The following is a 14,148-nucleotide window of genomic DNA, read 5'->3' as shown; positions in this document are numbered from 1 at the left end:
AACAGAAATTCTTAAAAGCAGATAACAGCTGTTACGGGTTTAACATCAACCCCTAAAATCAGTGAACCGTTAACAGAAAATTGTTGATAGACTGATATGATTAACAGGGCTTGCTTATGGAATCGCATTGTAGGAGTGACAGTTATTTTCGTTGTATTTATAATCATAAACTTCCTAACAAATTGAATTTTTTCAATGTTTTGATAAAGCTCAGGAAATAATTTCGTAGTTTTATTGGTCGGACTGCGAAAGTACCCGCAATAAATGTAATAAAATCCATTCAAAGGTTATATAGTTGTTAGTTAATAAGTCTATATTTATTTCGATAATACACCTATTTTTAATACAGTTTGTTTATTTTTGATTGTTTGTATTTGGTTTTGTTTGGTACATTCAAATCCATACAATACGCTCTTCTCAAGGGCGCCTCCAAACATGGTTCGTAACGCGCATCGTTTTCATTCCGTATTTAATAAATTAATGGAAACAAACAGAATTTTTTAAAAACATAACAAAATCGATTCAAATCAATTGTTCAGCAATTACGATAATCCTTAGATTTCGGTGTTTTGGTTTCGCTTTTATATAAAGGACAACAACTTCAACTACGGAACAATCTGAGGCTGGAGGCTGTGTGAATCCCTTGTGGCTGGCTATCTACGAATAAGATTAGCATGTGGGTACCGACTGGTTAATAGCTGCGCTATGTGCTTCCACAAAACAACATCAACCGTAACAACGCGATTTCCTATCTTTGGCGTGGAGACCACCACTACGTTCAAGTTTTTGGTTTTTTGTTTTTTGTTTTTTTTTTTTTTGGAAAAAAGGGGAAGAGATTTCGTGATGTGTAACGTATACAATGCCATAGAGCTAAAGTTTAAGAGTGTTCCTACTTGTGTGGGTATGCTTAAGACGACGAGAGAGATTTTTCTTAGACAACCACAGCCCCAGCCTCGGAGCGGCTAACTGGCAGGTCGGGGCAATTTTTCCAGGTGTCCGATAGAGGATCATAGCATTCGACAGCATTGATGGTCACTTGTGCTCGATAAAAGTTGACTTCGCAAGGCTGGAAGAGGAGAAAGTTAAAATATTAGAATAGAGTTGGTAAAATATCTATATATATCAATAATTTTAGCATTGCGATGTCTTACCTGATCCCCTCCAGCCACATAAAGAAGCCCATCAGCTGCGGCTACGGCAGGAATGGCTCGTGGCACGTTTAATGCACAAACGGTGGACCACTTGTCCTCGTCGAAACTGTAACGCTCCACGGAGCTGAGAATGTCTTGACTAATACTGCTGCCGCCCACCACATACAAATAGCGATCAAGGACGGCCACGCCCATTTGACAACGGGCTGTTTGCATGCGGGCCAATTCAGTCCACTCCTTGGTCACGGGATTATAGCTGCAAGAAATGAAAATTGTAAATATCAAAACTTAATTGCACCAAAAAGCTATATACCTAATCAGATCCGGCAGATGACGCGTTGTTGTGGTGCAGCCACCAACAATGTAGATCAGACCCTCAAAGCTGACCACTCCCATACTGAACCGAGGCTGCGGCATGCTACCAATCAATTTCCAGAGGTCCTGCTCTGGATCGTAGCACTCCATTGAACCGCCAATATCATCGCCGATCCAACCGCCAACAGCAAACAGATTGCCACCCATGGTGCAGAGGCCAAATTCGCAGCGGGGCACAATCAGTGGGGCAATCGGTTGCCAGACATCGTTCTGCGGATCATAGACCTCACCATTGGCCAGAATCTGGGACCCGCGTTCGCCGCCCACCACATAAATCTTGCCATTCAGGGCCGATACGCCGGGCAGAATGCGTCCCACCTCCATCGGAGCTGTCTCTGTCCACTCGCGTCGGAATATGTCGAACTTGGCCACCGTCTCGAAGATGCAATCGGCCGAATTCCAGGTGCGTGGCGTGTCCCTATGGGATCCACCAATGATATAGATGTTCTTCTTGGCCAACTGCCGGGGGCAGACCCGTAACGGGACGAGCTGTCCACGCTTGGACGCAATGTCCCGGCAGATCGACCGCAGGGCTATCTTCACGGACATGTCGCGGCAGTCGTCCTTAAGAGCCTTGTCGATCACCTTCACCGGCACCAGCGCCATGCGTACGTGGGAGAGAATATCGAAAACGTAGCACCGACGCTGCGTTACATCATGCTTGATCCACCGCAGAGCTGCCTGGAACACCTGCGACTCGGAGTCCACACGGAGCAGCTCAGAGTTCAAGAGCTGTGAGAGCAGAGTCTGGGGAGTTTCCAGGAACTCATCCTCCAGGGTTATCTGTGAGGAGCACAAAATAGGAGTTTAGTTTATATTAGTTAAGAAGATAGATATCTGATCAAGTTTATATGCCTTACGTCTTATTTATTAATACATTATCCTTTTTTTAACATGTTTTCATTATAATAATCCGCAATTACGGAATATTATTGTTAAAACGGACCGAAAAAAATTTCAATAAATTCTTTGTTACATTAACTTTTCTTTCGACTTAATTAAAATAAAATGTTATTGTTATAGAAATGGAATATTTGTATATATATATATACATCGACTTAGTTAAGTTTATATCCCCTTTCTGTTACTTTCTAATGTATTAGTTATTGGCCCGGCAACAAAGTCGCCAGGCTCATTAAAAAATTGAGTTAAGACTCATTAGAGTGTTCCTCTCCACGGAAATCTTTAGTAAAAGGCGAAAGATTTATTCGACAATTGAAGAGAAACCAGAGTGAATAATCAACCCCGAAAACTCCGTGCCTCATGCTAGTTTGGTTTGAACCAGTTGGGAATCGTAAGGTCACAAAGTTGATTCCTCATTTGCTACCTGCGATAAGTTGTTGTAGGACCAGAAGAACCGAAAAAAATAGGGGTTCGTTTGCTTTATTACAAACAATATATATATATTTAAAAGCCTTTGTAAAATATAAGCATCAATTACAGATTTACAAAGTTTAAATCGTTTTTAAAATTTCTCAATAATGAGTTTTAAATTATATTTATGAAATTTTTTGGGGCTGATAGAAATAAAAATCCTCCTTCGATATTATTTTATAACATACTTTTAGGGCATTAGAATGAGAGCGTACCCTCTTAACTAGCTTTAAAATATTCTTTAGTTGTCCAATTTGAAATACTCTATGATTTGAGATCTTAGACAAGCCACCGTTAGAAAACCTTTCAAGTGCATCTAACTCACCGCTGGAAAATTGGCGTGGACAAAGTTCAGTGCACTCTTGGCCAACGACTCACAGTTGTGCGCCTCCGCGAAGCGTAAAATGCCCAATGCATTGGAGGCGTGGAGCTCGCGGCAGAGGAACTCGCAGCAACCATCAACCACCTCGTTCAGCTGCAGCATGTCGGCAGCGGCGAGCAGTTCCTGGACATTGGACTGCAACAATAAAGGGGGCTGTAAGCGCAAACACTAGCTTTTAGATTTCGGCAACTTACCTGCGTGATTTCGCAGCGACCCGTGTAGATAAAGTCCAGCAGAATGTGCAGTATGTCGCCATCGATGGTGTGCAGCACCACCGACTTCTGTTTGACCTCATTTAAGCCCAGCTCGGGCCGGAACATTGCCTCAAAGTAGGCACTGGCCGCGCTGAGGACCGCTCTGTGGGCACTGAGTGTCGCCCCGCCGGCCACGATATCCACGTCGCAGAAGCGGGACTGCTCGCGCAGCTGGTTAAGATTGGATAGGACCTTGAACGGATACTGGGCGTTGCAGTAGGAGGGCAGATTTGTGCGTTGGGTGGCCGCCGCCGCAGCAGCAGCTCCCGATCCCGTGGAGTTAAAAAAGTCGGCATCGCTGTTGGTGGGATTCGGATTCGCATTTGCATTGGCGTTCGGATTGGGATTGCCATTGCACTGCAAGTTATTCGCATTGTATTCGTGGTGTATCTGGTAGGTTTTCAGCGGTGGCATTTCGTCTACTTTTGCTGTCGCAGCTTCCTATATATTGGGGATTGCGTCGATAAATGCACTTTTTGGGGCAGCAGCAGCAGCTCAGCCTTCTCACATTCAATTGGATATCTTAATTAAACTTAATTGCTGCCTTTCTCGCCCAGCTACAACTTGTGCGCCGTTGTTTTTGTTGTTCTTCGTCAGTTCATTTTTCTTCAATCAGAAGAGACACACACACACGCACACACAAGCAAATGCACACACCCGAAGCACAGACTTTCATTAAAACGTATACGTTGACATTTGGCAAGCAGATCGACTTGGTATCAATGTCTATTGCACCGTCCAGATTAACCTAATCTTAGCGTTGGAACATATTTATTTAACGGCTAAAAACGGACATATTTTTCTTGTTTTTTCAATGCACTCTTGTATGTATGAGACCAGCACGCCATCTGGCAACGCTCGACCCTTCGAGATGGCAGTTTGTCCGTTAACTCATCTGCCGTTTGGCAACTCTACCGGCAACTTATCGATAACTTTGTTGTTATTTAATTATTTTTAGTTTTCATATTAACTTGTTCGCTATGCTATTGAGAAAACTATTAAGCATCCGATTTGCACCCACTGTGCGCCGCTGGGCCAGCACTGATCCTCTTAGCTTGCAGAACAAAAAACTGCAAGCGTACCTGGAATCCCTTCGGCAAGAATACTACGTCCTTCGGGTGAATGCAGCTGGAAACAGCAAGTTGTACGAACGCCTGGGTCAGTTGGAGGGAGTGGTTACCGCATTGGAGCAGCGGCGAGTCCTGGAGCGTAATATCACAAGTGCACGAGACTTGGAGCTGGAGAAGGATGAGGAAATGCGCGAACTGATGCAGGAGGAGAACAAAGTCTATGCGGACCTGTTGGCCAAACAAGAACATACGCTGTTGCGAGAACTCCTCACACTGACCGACGACGAGGCTTATCCGGCGCTCATATTCGGTCTGAATGCCGGAGCAGGTGGACAAGAGGCTATGCTGTTTGCCCAAGAGCTGTACGAGATGTACACCGGCTACTTTGATCACATGGGCTGGGAGTATGAGGAGTTCGCTCGCGAGACCACGGACATTGGCGGACTGCGTCACGCCAGCTTGATGGTCAGCGGAGACGATGTCTTTATCTGGCTGCGCTACGAGGCGGGTGTCCATCGGGTACAGCGAGTTCCTGCCACTGAGAAAAACGGACGCATGCACACAAGCACCGCCTCGATCACAGTGATTCCTCGGCCCGCCGATGTCCAGGTGCACATTGCGGAGAAGGATTTAAAGATCGAAACAAAGCGGGCTAGTGGAGCTGGTGGCCAGCATGTAAATACCACGGACTCGGCGGTACGGATTGTCCACCTGCCCAGCGGCTTGGCCGTTGAAGCTCAGTCGGAGCGTTCACAGCTAAAGAACCGGGAACTGGCTATGAAACGTCTGCGGGCACGTCTTGTGCAACAGCAGCTGGAGAGCGTGGAGGCTAGCAAGTTGGCCACAAAGAAGTCCCAGCAAGGCAGCCTCAACCGCAACGAAAAGATTCGTACCTTCAATTTCGTCCAGGACCGCATCACCGATCACAGGATTCAAGGCGGCACACTGCACAACCTCGAAGGTTTCCTCAAAGGCGGAGAGCAACTGAGCGGACTTATAGAGAAGCTACAGCTGGAGCACCGTAAGGACCGACTGAAAGATCTGCTGGAGGCATGGCAGCCACCCCAGGAAGCTAGCAATCAAAGCTAGACAGCATGTTAGATGTATTTTGTTGCAACATTTTTACGCCTGCGATTAAAAAAGAAATATATATTAGAAATATTCAACTTATAGCCAATGCACAGCCTTTATAGGATACAATTACCCAGTTTTTTGTATGTAAATGCCACTGTTAAATCAACATTAATTTAAAATATTTTATAAAGAATTTAAATTGATTCTAAAGTTAACGTAATTTCTGTCTCACACCCTAATATTTTTATAGTTTGCATAAATTAAAATACTGATAAATTCTGTGTTAATTGCTTTTTTTTAATTACTTAATCACTTAATCCAGAAAATTGTACAATTGATATAAACAGAATTGGGGAGAAAAACCCCCAGTTTTTTCTCAACCCACTCTCGCCCAATCAGCCACACTACCCATGTGCACAAGGTGCTCTTTGACTGCGGCCTCCAGAATGTCACGGATTTCTCGACACCCGGACATTGCCGTCTCGATAACAGTCTCCAGATGATCTATGTGAAATCGTTGGCTCATCTCGAGAAACGCGATTTTCTCGGCATTGGGCAAAGCGGCAACAGTTAGCATTGGGCCGCCGGAAACCTCCTCGATGTGCGAGATGTCGGTTAGCGGGATGTTTGCCTTGCTCAGGGAAGCAGTGCAGGCGACAATGAACTCGTTCAGGCAAATACCGGCATCGATTAGCGCCAGGGTGGCCGCGTTAAGGGCCACCGCGTAGTTGGCTCCGTCGGCCTGCAGTACTTCCACATATACGTCGATCTGGGAGCGTGGATACAGCTCTGATTTGATGGCTGCACTGAGCGACTGCTGGAGGTAAATCTTAAATTCGAGAGATTTTCGATCGCCACGCGGCCTATTCTTGCGTTCCGCAGTGGAAAAAGTGGCCTGGCTGTACTGACAATTGATCACCAGATCGTTGGAATCCGATTTTTTGCTCTTGGCCTGGTGCGGGCCGTAAACCGCGGCCAGAACCTTGGTATTTCCCTGCTCCATGTACGCACTGCCATCAGGCTTTTCGAAAACACCAAGCTTGCACTTGATGTGCCGCAGCTCGTGTGGCCGCCGGCCATCCAGACGCAAGCCCTGCTCACTTAACAGCTCAAAGTTGCTACCCATCTCGTTCTAAATTATTTTAAATTTGAAAAATAGTTAAATGCAGCACGTGCGCGGCCACCGCTTTTGTTTACAATTTTAGCCGCGAGTGTTGTAAACTATGTTTGGGAATTTCATTCGGCGTTAACAAATACTGTCAAACATGTCGAGAACAATATCGATATTTACATGCCGGCGCTATCAGCTGTTTATGGCAGAATAAAATTTCCTAAAAAAAGCCGGCTGTATGGGTTATTCAGTAATCGGTTGGTCACATTATTTGTGTTACAAAAAAAATAACAAATATATAAATAGCTTGTGGGTTCTGCAAAAATCGACAAAAATAAAGGAAATTTAGCTCAGAAAAGTAAAATAATAGTGCGAGCCAGCACCAATCTTTCCAGCCATGTCCAAATCCAGCGCAGGTGGGTGTATAATCTCTATGAAAAGCATCCAAAAACTGAAACAGACGCCGCCGGGCGCCAGTGAAAACCAAAATAAATACAAACACATTTCCTTGAAAAATAACTAAAAAAATATATAAATTTACCGCAATTCGCAGCACGCTGGGTGAAGTTCTTCAATGCTGCTGGCATCCCATCGCCGGCGGCCGCCGGCTATGCTCATGTTTTCGTGGAGAATCGCATCCAGGACGACATGCTGCTGGACCTCAACAAGGAGTACTTACGGGAGATGGGAATCACTTTGATGGGTGACATAATCGCCATTCTGCGCCATTCGAAGAGCGTCTGTGAGCAGAATGCCCGGGACAAGGTTCTGACTCCAGAGCCAGTCCAGCCAGTTGCCTCCAGAGTGGTGGCTACGCAGGGGGTCAAGTCACAGGTCGCATCAACGGGCGCCAAAGGTAAGGTCTCGCCGCCCGCCAAGCCGGCAAGACGCGTGCTGCCCGAGCACGAGGGAAAGTATAAGGTGACTCTTCCTTCGGGAACCACGGAGCGCAGCAAACAGATTTTGGCCAAGCGGGAGAAACGTAAGGATGAAAATTGGGCTGTTCTAAGAATCAAAAAACATTATACGGCGTATTATCATTGCAGTTTATTCCGATCGCGTCAGTAGCTCGAAGAAGTCGGATATCTTCTCACGCCTTCACGCAAACTCCGGCGAGGACGAGGCCCAAGAGGGTATCGTTTCCAGCTCAGGCGAGTCTAACGTGCGGGTGCACGTCACCGGAGCAACAAAGCTGCCTGATACGTGCAACAACAGTTCCGTATTTGCGCGCCTCGGCGGAAAGCAGTCAACCACCTCGCCTGTCCAGGGTCCTCTGACCAAGGAAATTAAATCTATACTAAAGAACAGCCAGCGGTCGGGGCTGACCGGAGGAGTGACAAAGAACTCGCCAATTGTCAAGGCCAAAAGGGTGGCACCCACATCTATCGTAAAGTCGCAGCAGAAGGTTATGCTCGTCCATAAAGTTCCGCTAAAACGGGGCGACGATGAAGACGATAGCATGAATGATAATGAAAGCAACGAGGACGACGACTACTTGTCCAGTGCTGAGAGCGGGGACATCGAAATGGCTGTCAGCGAGAAGATTGTGAAGTTTGCCTCCACGGCGGAGATTCGAGAAATTGCGCCAGAGCCTTCAAACAAAGCCAGGCACGGCAAGAACTTTGCCAATAACATAAAATTGAGGCTGGGAATGGGTAAGTTGTGTTCTTAGGCTTAGTTTTACAACAAACTAATCTCTTTTATCTTCCTTTTTAGTATCAAAACTTCACGCAACAAAGAAGACCTACAATTTAAAGGCATCACCTACTAAAAAAGTACAGGGTCGTCTTAGTCCCGTAAAGGGCAAGGCCATACGTATGAGAAGCGATGAGTTATTGACGCGCCAGGACACGCTGCCCGTACACAAGCGGTTGGGCGGCAATAGCTCAGCTCCTGCTCCCACCAGGATACCACCAGCACCGCATCGCCAGCAACAGCAACAGCAGCAGCAACAGCGGCGCGATCAGCACCAGAATAGAAAATATGCACCTCCACGACGCCATAACAGCATGAATGCTGGTTATAACAAGCAACGCGGGCAATCTAACAGCTCTGTCTTTGACCGCCTGGGATTTAATAATTCAATGTAAAAAAAAATCGAAGTAATATGATGTCACTTGTAGTTTGTTTTAAGTTCAATACCCTTTAATTTTGCCAGTAAACGATGTTTGAATTAACTTCTTGAAAGTGTTTAATGGCAGATCTCCTAAACTTTATGAACATATTAATAATTCGTGGTTCGTGATAAAAACACAAATATTAATTCTGTTAAATGAATATGAATGATATTAAGATCTTTTGAAAAATGTGTATCTCAGCCAATGTGCTACTTTCTTAGAAAATCCTACATTTTGTAAAATCAATGTTGCTGAAACAGACTACCCGAGGTTCAAGAATAGCTCTTCTTTTCACAAAGGTAATCGAGGTATCTTGCATAATTCCATTAAACTTGTAAAATTAGTTCCCATGAATGAACGATAAATAAGTTATAGTTGAATGTTGTATGTATATTTTAATGTTAAGAGGTATGTACAATTATTCTAGATCTAAGCTACTACGGTTTGCTTTCGTTAATATCGTACAATCTGTCCAGGTGGGGCACTTAAAGGTATTATCACTGGTTGCTAGGCAAATCACTCCGTTGCGTTAGGTTTGGGGCCCATTAATCCTTCTTCATTAATGCAGCAGGGCTTGAAGAGCCTGACGCCATTCCACAGGCCAAGTGTTGGCATCCGGATTGATGCTGAGGAGTTGACGCATCTGGAGCACGGCCCGTTGTTTCTGGAGCATGTAGGCGTAGGCCTGGTGGCTGAAGACCGGTGTGTGCGTTGGCGTTGGTGTGGTCATGGTATTGGCCGGAAGTGGTGAAGTAACAGGATACTGCGAATGTTGTAACTGCTGCTGCTGTTGTGGCGGAGTAGTGGGCGGTGTGGGAGGCAGGGAGTGGTACTGCGGTTGGTGCTGCTGGATCTCCGTCACCTGGCGACGCTTTCGTGGTGTGTTCTCGCTGAGGGCGTACGGCCGGAAGAGCGGTGTTGACGGAGAAGTGGCGACAGCCTCCTTCTCCTTGCCGCTGCTGGTCTTCTTGCTGAACTTTTTGTGAGTGTAGGCGGAGGTCTTGAACTTTTTGTGTGTGTAGCACTCGGTGGTCTGCGATTCGTTTTGATATTCCATGTTTGAAGGTGCCATTATTGCTGTTGCTTAGATTTCGGTTTCGTATTGATGAGATGTTTTCACGACGGCTGTTAGGGCTCGACTGTGTTCCTGGATGATGCGCAACCTGGATTTTATACCCCTGGACGATGACCTACCTGAGACAGGCCTGAAAGAAATTATCATTAAGGGCGACTCTTCGCCTTGTTTATGGGAAAATCTACGTTGACAAAAGGATGGCATTGTCTGGTCGTGCGGAGAAAAAGGATTTCGGCAACACCCACACTACCTGTGTAGGTACCACGCTGTTACCTGCTCGCCCAAAAGAAAGTCCTTTGTAATTAATTTTTCATTTGCTGCTGCAACGGGCTCGCACCTTCTTTTTCTATTCTGTCCTCAGCCTGGATGCAGGTCAGCAGGGATTTCCTGGAATTTACTCGAAGAACGTTTTCTGGGAAGAATCCGCTGGCCGGAGATCTGCCAGCGCCTGCGCTTGCCACTCTTTGAAGCCAACCTTAGTTCGGATCCTTATCTTGCTTACCGCTAATCTGCCTCATTAAGTTCTGGTCCAGAGTTCTCGGTTCTCGGTTTTCGTCTCTGGGTTCTGGATTCTGGGGATGCCGCTGCTTAGTCACAATGGTCATTGAATGGAAATTTATTGGGATTTTCCCGAAATATTGCGTGTGTGCATAGGGATTCGTTCGCTTGAGGGATTTGTGCTCAGCGTTGTCAAAGATTCTAAGCACCTTCGGTCACAAATAAATTTATAAAGCCATAAAGAGCATTGATCTTAGAAATAGGTTGTTTTTAAGATATATAAAATAGCCCTGGAAATATGTAACTTGTTCGTCCATATTCGACAGTGAAGGGAGGTTATATTTCAATAATTCATTTTTATATTTAATGTTTTTCTTGTAATATTTCAATAAGGTGGAATCATGGGCTGATACGTAATAGATTGATTGATAATTATTTATTTTAACTCAGTCAATCCTGAAAATCTTTCGCTTACTTGAGAGAAAAAAGCATTTAAGATAAAATAGAATAAATCGTCAATATTGTAGAAAAATATATAAATACTAATACTAAAATATATAAAAATAATAAATGTTTTTAATTTTCTAAAAAACAGAACTCTGAATATATATTTTACTTTCTTTTGTTTATTTTAATACCCAACGCCCCCTTTTTGTCGATCTTCCAGATTGTATCATTTGTATCCTGTATTACAGACTCCTTCCGTTCAAGAACAGATGGAAATTGATCAATATATAAAGGAAACAATTAAACAATACAACAATCTTTCACTATAATACTTTAAGAGGACAATAAACCCATTTTCCAGCCAGCTTGTTGACTCTACACTGTCAAAAATGAACTTATCTAAAGAGTAGTTTTCATAAACCAAAAATGTGAAGATTTGTATTCCTTTAAAGATTAGAAAAATAATAACATAGACTCTAATATTTAATAATATTTGATTCATATTAATAAGGTATTAAATAGTTTCTTAAGAAGTAATAATAATATTATTTCCCGACTTTGCTGAACTAAGATTAAACGAATTGCGGAATAAATGTTTTCTAAAGTAAGAAACGATAATCAATTTTTAGAATTAACTAAAATTAAATTATAAAATAAAATTAAAATCCTTATTAGAGTACACATTATCCTTTTAATAATATATATCCTAATTAATAATATAAATAATGCCTAAAATATTAATTTAAAATAATAGAGTAAATAAAAGTTTAACCATATTTTAATATTTAACTATACAAATTCAAAGAATGATAAGAATTATTCTTGAATTTAAAAAGATTTTTATTAAACTCTTAATTTATACTTAATATTTTTACACACGAAGTTTCTCATATTAAAATATCATAGTATTATATCAATATCAATTGAAGAATGTGCGTATTTTAAGCTTAGTTATGATCGATTTCCGATGCGATCCTATAATTTAATTGCAAATGCAAGTACATTTCGGTCTTTTGAGTGTTATAAAATATATGTCCAATTTCTCGCTGTGTGTTCTCAAGGACTAGTCTCAAACCCACCTGAAAAAGACTCAAATCCGCTTAGGCGAGGGAATACCAAAATGTGAGAATTTGAGCCAGCGTTCTTTGACTGCATAAATCAATGGACAAAAGGGCATTGAATGAAACGAAAAATCCGACATAATGCCGGAGACACCGTCAGAAGGAGCATTCAGTAATAGACGCGAAGTTCTTTGGTAAGGGCTGTGCCGGAGCATTGGTTTTTCAGCTGTCAGAGGCTGAAGTCAAAGATGCGTGTTTTTCGGATCAATATCTCGGTATCGAAAACGGGACCGCCGGGCACTATTTGTCTGCTATTCAGGTGCCACAAAGAAGGCCGAACAATAGCGGGCCGGCAGAGAACTTGGCCAAATTGAGCGCCAGGATTACACAGCGGTCCTAGATCCTAGAGATCCCCATGCCGAGGGTCGGGCGAACAGGTAATTCCATCGAAAACTGTCGGCCATGTAAACAGACGGAGGAAGGACGACAACAACTGGTTTATGACACCCTCAAGACTCGGGGCGAGCGAGTGGAATGGAATGGAACCTACTCGAGAGAATGCCAGCCGGCGGATTAGGGACACCCTATTCAGGTAACAGCCGGGACTGCGCGGGTGATTAGTTCGGGACATCTTTGCCGAATGAATGAACTGCGATGGGGAAATACCTGGATGGAATTCCAGGTACTTGGTGGTGGGAAAATCTTTCGGATTTTGGGTCGCTCGTTTTTGTGGGAGGCGCTCGACCTGATTACCTAGAGTTGCATAAAACGGAAAGCCGGGAGGAGGGGCAGCACAGTAGCCACAAAGACACCGAAAGGCGCACACACTCAGCAATCTATCAATCAATCGACGATCATAATGGAGAACTATAGCCACAAGAAATTCACAGCAGCTCTGAAGCGGAAGCGCAGTCAGGACTCTGATTCCGACGACGATGTGGTTTTCGTCATGGAGCAGCCCGGTCAGCGAACCCCCGAGCAGCCCCCATCCAAGCGTCGCTTCTTCCGTCCTTGGTTGGATGAGCCAGAGAAGACAAAGCAGCCGGAGCCACCACGCAAGACCATGGTAACACCACCATTGGTGGATCCCACCTATCAGGCCAACATGGTGCGCAACCATAAACGACGCCAACGCAGTCCCCAGGAGCAACTGCGTCGGGATCGGAACACATTGGCTAGCCTGCGACACCGACGATCCCAGCAACAGCAGCAGCAGCTCATCGAGCAACAGTACTTGACGAATCGGATCCAGCACGAGGCCAACCTGGAGCAACAGATTCGCCTGAGTCTCTACTATGTGCGGTTCCTCCAGCAGACCATGGCCACTATGGAACCACTGACACCGACGCAACACCAGCAGATGCTCCATGCCAGACAGGCCACCACCCAACAGCCTTGAAGGAATATTGACTTGACGCTGACTCAGCGTTCTAAGTACTTGTATATATTAATATTAGGAATAGTTAAAATGACCTTGTGATTACTTTTAAAGTATTATTTATTTGTTCAGTTGACTTAACAATAAAATTATGAAAATGTTATTAAAATTCATTGGTATTTTCTTTATTTCGAAAAGCATTAACAACTAGATTGGGTTGAATATCCCATGTTCCTTTTAAATTAATATCAACAAAACTGAGAAGCTGAAGAATAATAATATGTAGTTCGAGCTAGAACAAAGTTAATGATTCGGTTTTAAACCTGTCTTTAAGAAACTTAGAAATCAAAAATTAAATCACTCCATATTTCAGTATTTTCAATGACTCTAATTAAGGACTACCAAGTTTAAACAAAACAATACCATAAAAAACCATTAAGAAAGTAACGTGTGCATGACTTTGGAATATCTGGCACTAACTTTTCTGTGCATTTAATTAAAGAAACAATGTGTTTTTCCATGGCACGTCCAGCATTAATAGCTTTAAACTATTCAAAATTGTAAATGTAAAAAATTATATAGACATAAAAAAACATAAGAAATTTAATTATAGAGAACCTAGACTCAAAACAAAGTTAGAGACTCTGCAAACTTTTTAAGGCAGAAGCAAGGTCGAGGGAAATAGACGATATATTTCGATTTCGTTATAAAAAACTTTCTTAACTATACTCGTATTTTACTCAAATTATTACATATCGACTTACTTTTTAACTAAGGAAAG

The 14,148-nt window shown here is 43.6% G+C and overlaps 6 protein-coding genes and 1 non-coding gene across 7 annotated transcripts; 3 read left to right on the top strand and 4 right to left on the bottom strand.

Moving 5' to 3' along the window:
• Positions 1 to 292: 292 nt before the first annotated feature.
• Positions 293 to 4,433, bottom strand: LOC110185608 (actin-binding protein IPP). The gene is made up of 5 exons (XM_020954553.2): positions 3,477 to 4,433; positions 3,226 to 3,417; positions 1,465 to 2,309; positions 1,152 to 1,407; positions 293 to 1,066 (listed from the first exon to the last, which is right to left on the bottom strand). Exons 1-5 carry the CDS (start codon positions 3,948 to 3,950, stop codon positions 932 to 934), a joined length of 1,902 nt encoding a protein of 633 aa, XP_020810212.2. The 5' UTR covers positions 3,951 to 4,433; the 3' UTR covers positions 293 to 931.
• On the bottom strand, positions 2,637 to 2,761 carry LOC147644777 (U5 spliceosomal RNA). Its single transcript, XR_015273534.1, has one exon. It is a non-coding gene; the product is annotated as a U5 spliceosomal RNA (small nuclear RNA).
• Positions 4,434 to 4,516: 83 nt separating the features above from the next.
• On the top strand, positions 4,517 to 5,967 carry mRF1 (mitochondrial translation release factor 1). Its single transcript, XM_020954903.2, has one exon. It carries the CDS (start codon positions 4,517 to 4,519, stop codon positions 5,693 to 5,695), a length of 1,179 nt encoding a protein of 392 aa, XP_020810562.2. The 3' UTR covers positions 5,696 to 5,967.
• Ski6 (exosome complex component Ski6) lies at positions 5,957 to 6,953 on the bottom strand. Its single transcript, XM_020954904.2, has one exon. It carries the CDS (start codon positions 6,804 to 6,806, stop codon positions 6,057 to 6,059), a length of 750 nt encoding a protein of 249 aa, XP_020810563.2. The 5' UTR covers positions 6,807 to 6,953; the 3' UTR covers positions 5,957 to 6,056.
• Positions 6,954 to 6,971: 18 nt separating this feature from the next.
• On the top strand, positions 6,972 to 8,968 carry LOC110185890 (uncharacterized). Its single transcript, XM_020954902.2, has 4 exons — positions 6,972 to 7,207; positions 7,345 to 7,773; positions 7,838 to 8,446; positions 8,508 to 8,968. The coding sequence occupies exons 1-4, from the start codon at positions 7,189 to 7,191 to the stop codon at positions 8,879 to 8,881; spliced, it is 1,431 nt and encodes a 476-aa protein (XP_020810561.2). The 5' UTR covers positions 6,972 to 7,188; the 3' UTR covers positions 8,882 to 8,968.
• Positions 8,969 to 9,467: 499 nt separating this feature from the next.
• On the bottom strand, positions 9,468 to 10,085 carry LOC110185897 (uncharacterized). Its single transcript, XM_020954909.2, has one exon. The coding sequence runs from the start codon at positions 9,978 to 9,980 to the stop codon at positions 9,468 to 9,470; it is 513 nt and encodes a 170-aa protein (XP_020810568.2). The 5' UTR covers positions 9,981 to 10,085.
• A 2,763-nt stretch (positions 10,086 to 12,848) lies between these two features.
• On the top strand, positions 12,849 to 13,388 carry LOC110186084 (uncharacterized). Its single transcript, XM_020955122.2, has one exon. It carries the CDS (start codon positions 12,849 to 12,851, stop codon positions 13,386 to 13,388), a length of 540 nt encoding a protein of 179 aa, XP_020810781.2.
• The last annotated feature ends 760 nt before the right edge of the window (positions 13,389 to 14,148 follow it).

The sequence above is a fragment of the Drosophila serrata genome, unplaced genomic scaffold (assembly GCF_035046125.1).
Source record: "Drosophila serrata isolate PLE 108 unplaced genomic scaffold, ASM3504612v1 contig_100, whole genome shotgun sequence".
Lineage (NCBI taxonomy): Eukaryota > Metazoa > Arthropoda > Insecta > Diptera > Drosophilidae > Drosophila > Drosophila serrata.
The sequence above is the reverse complement of the archived record's forward strand: the minus strand, read 5'-3'. Positions and strand labels throughout refer to the sequence as shown.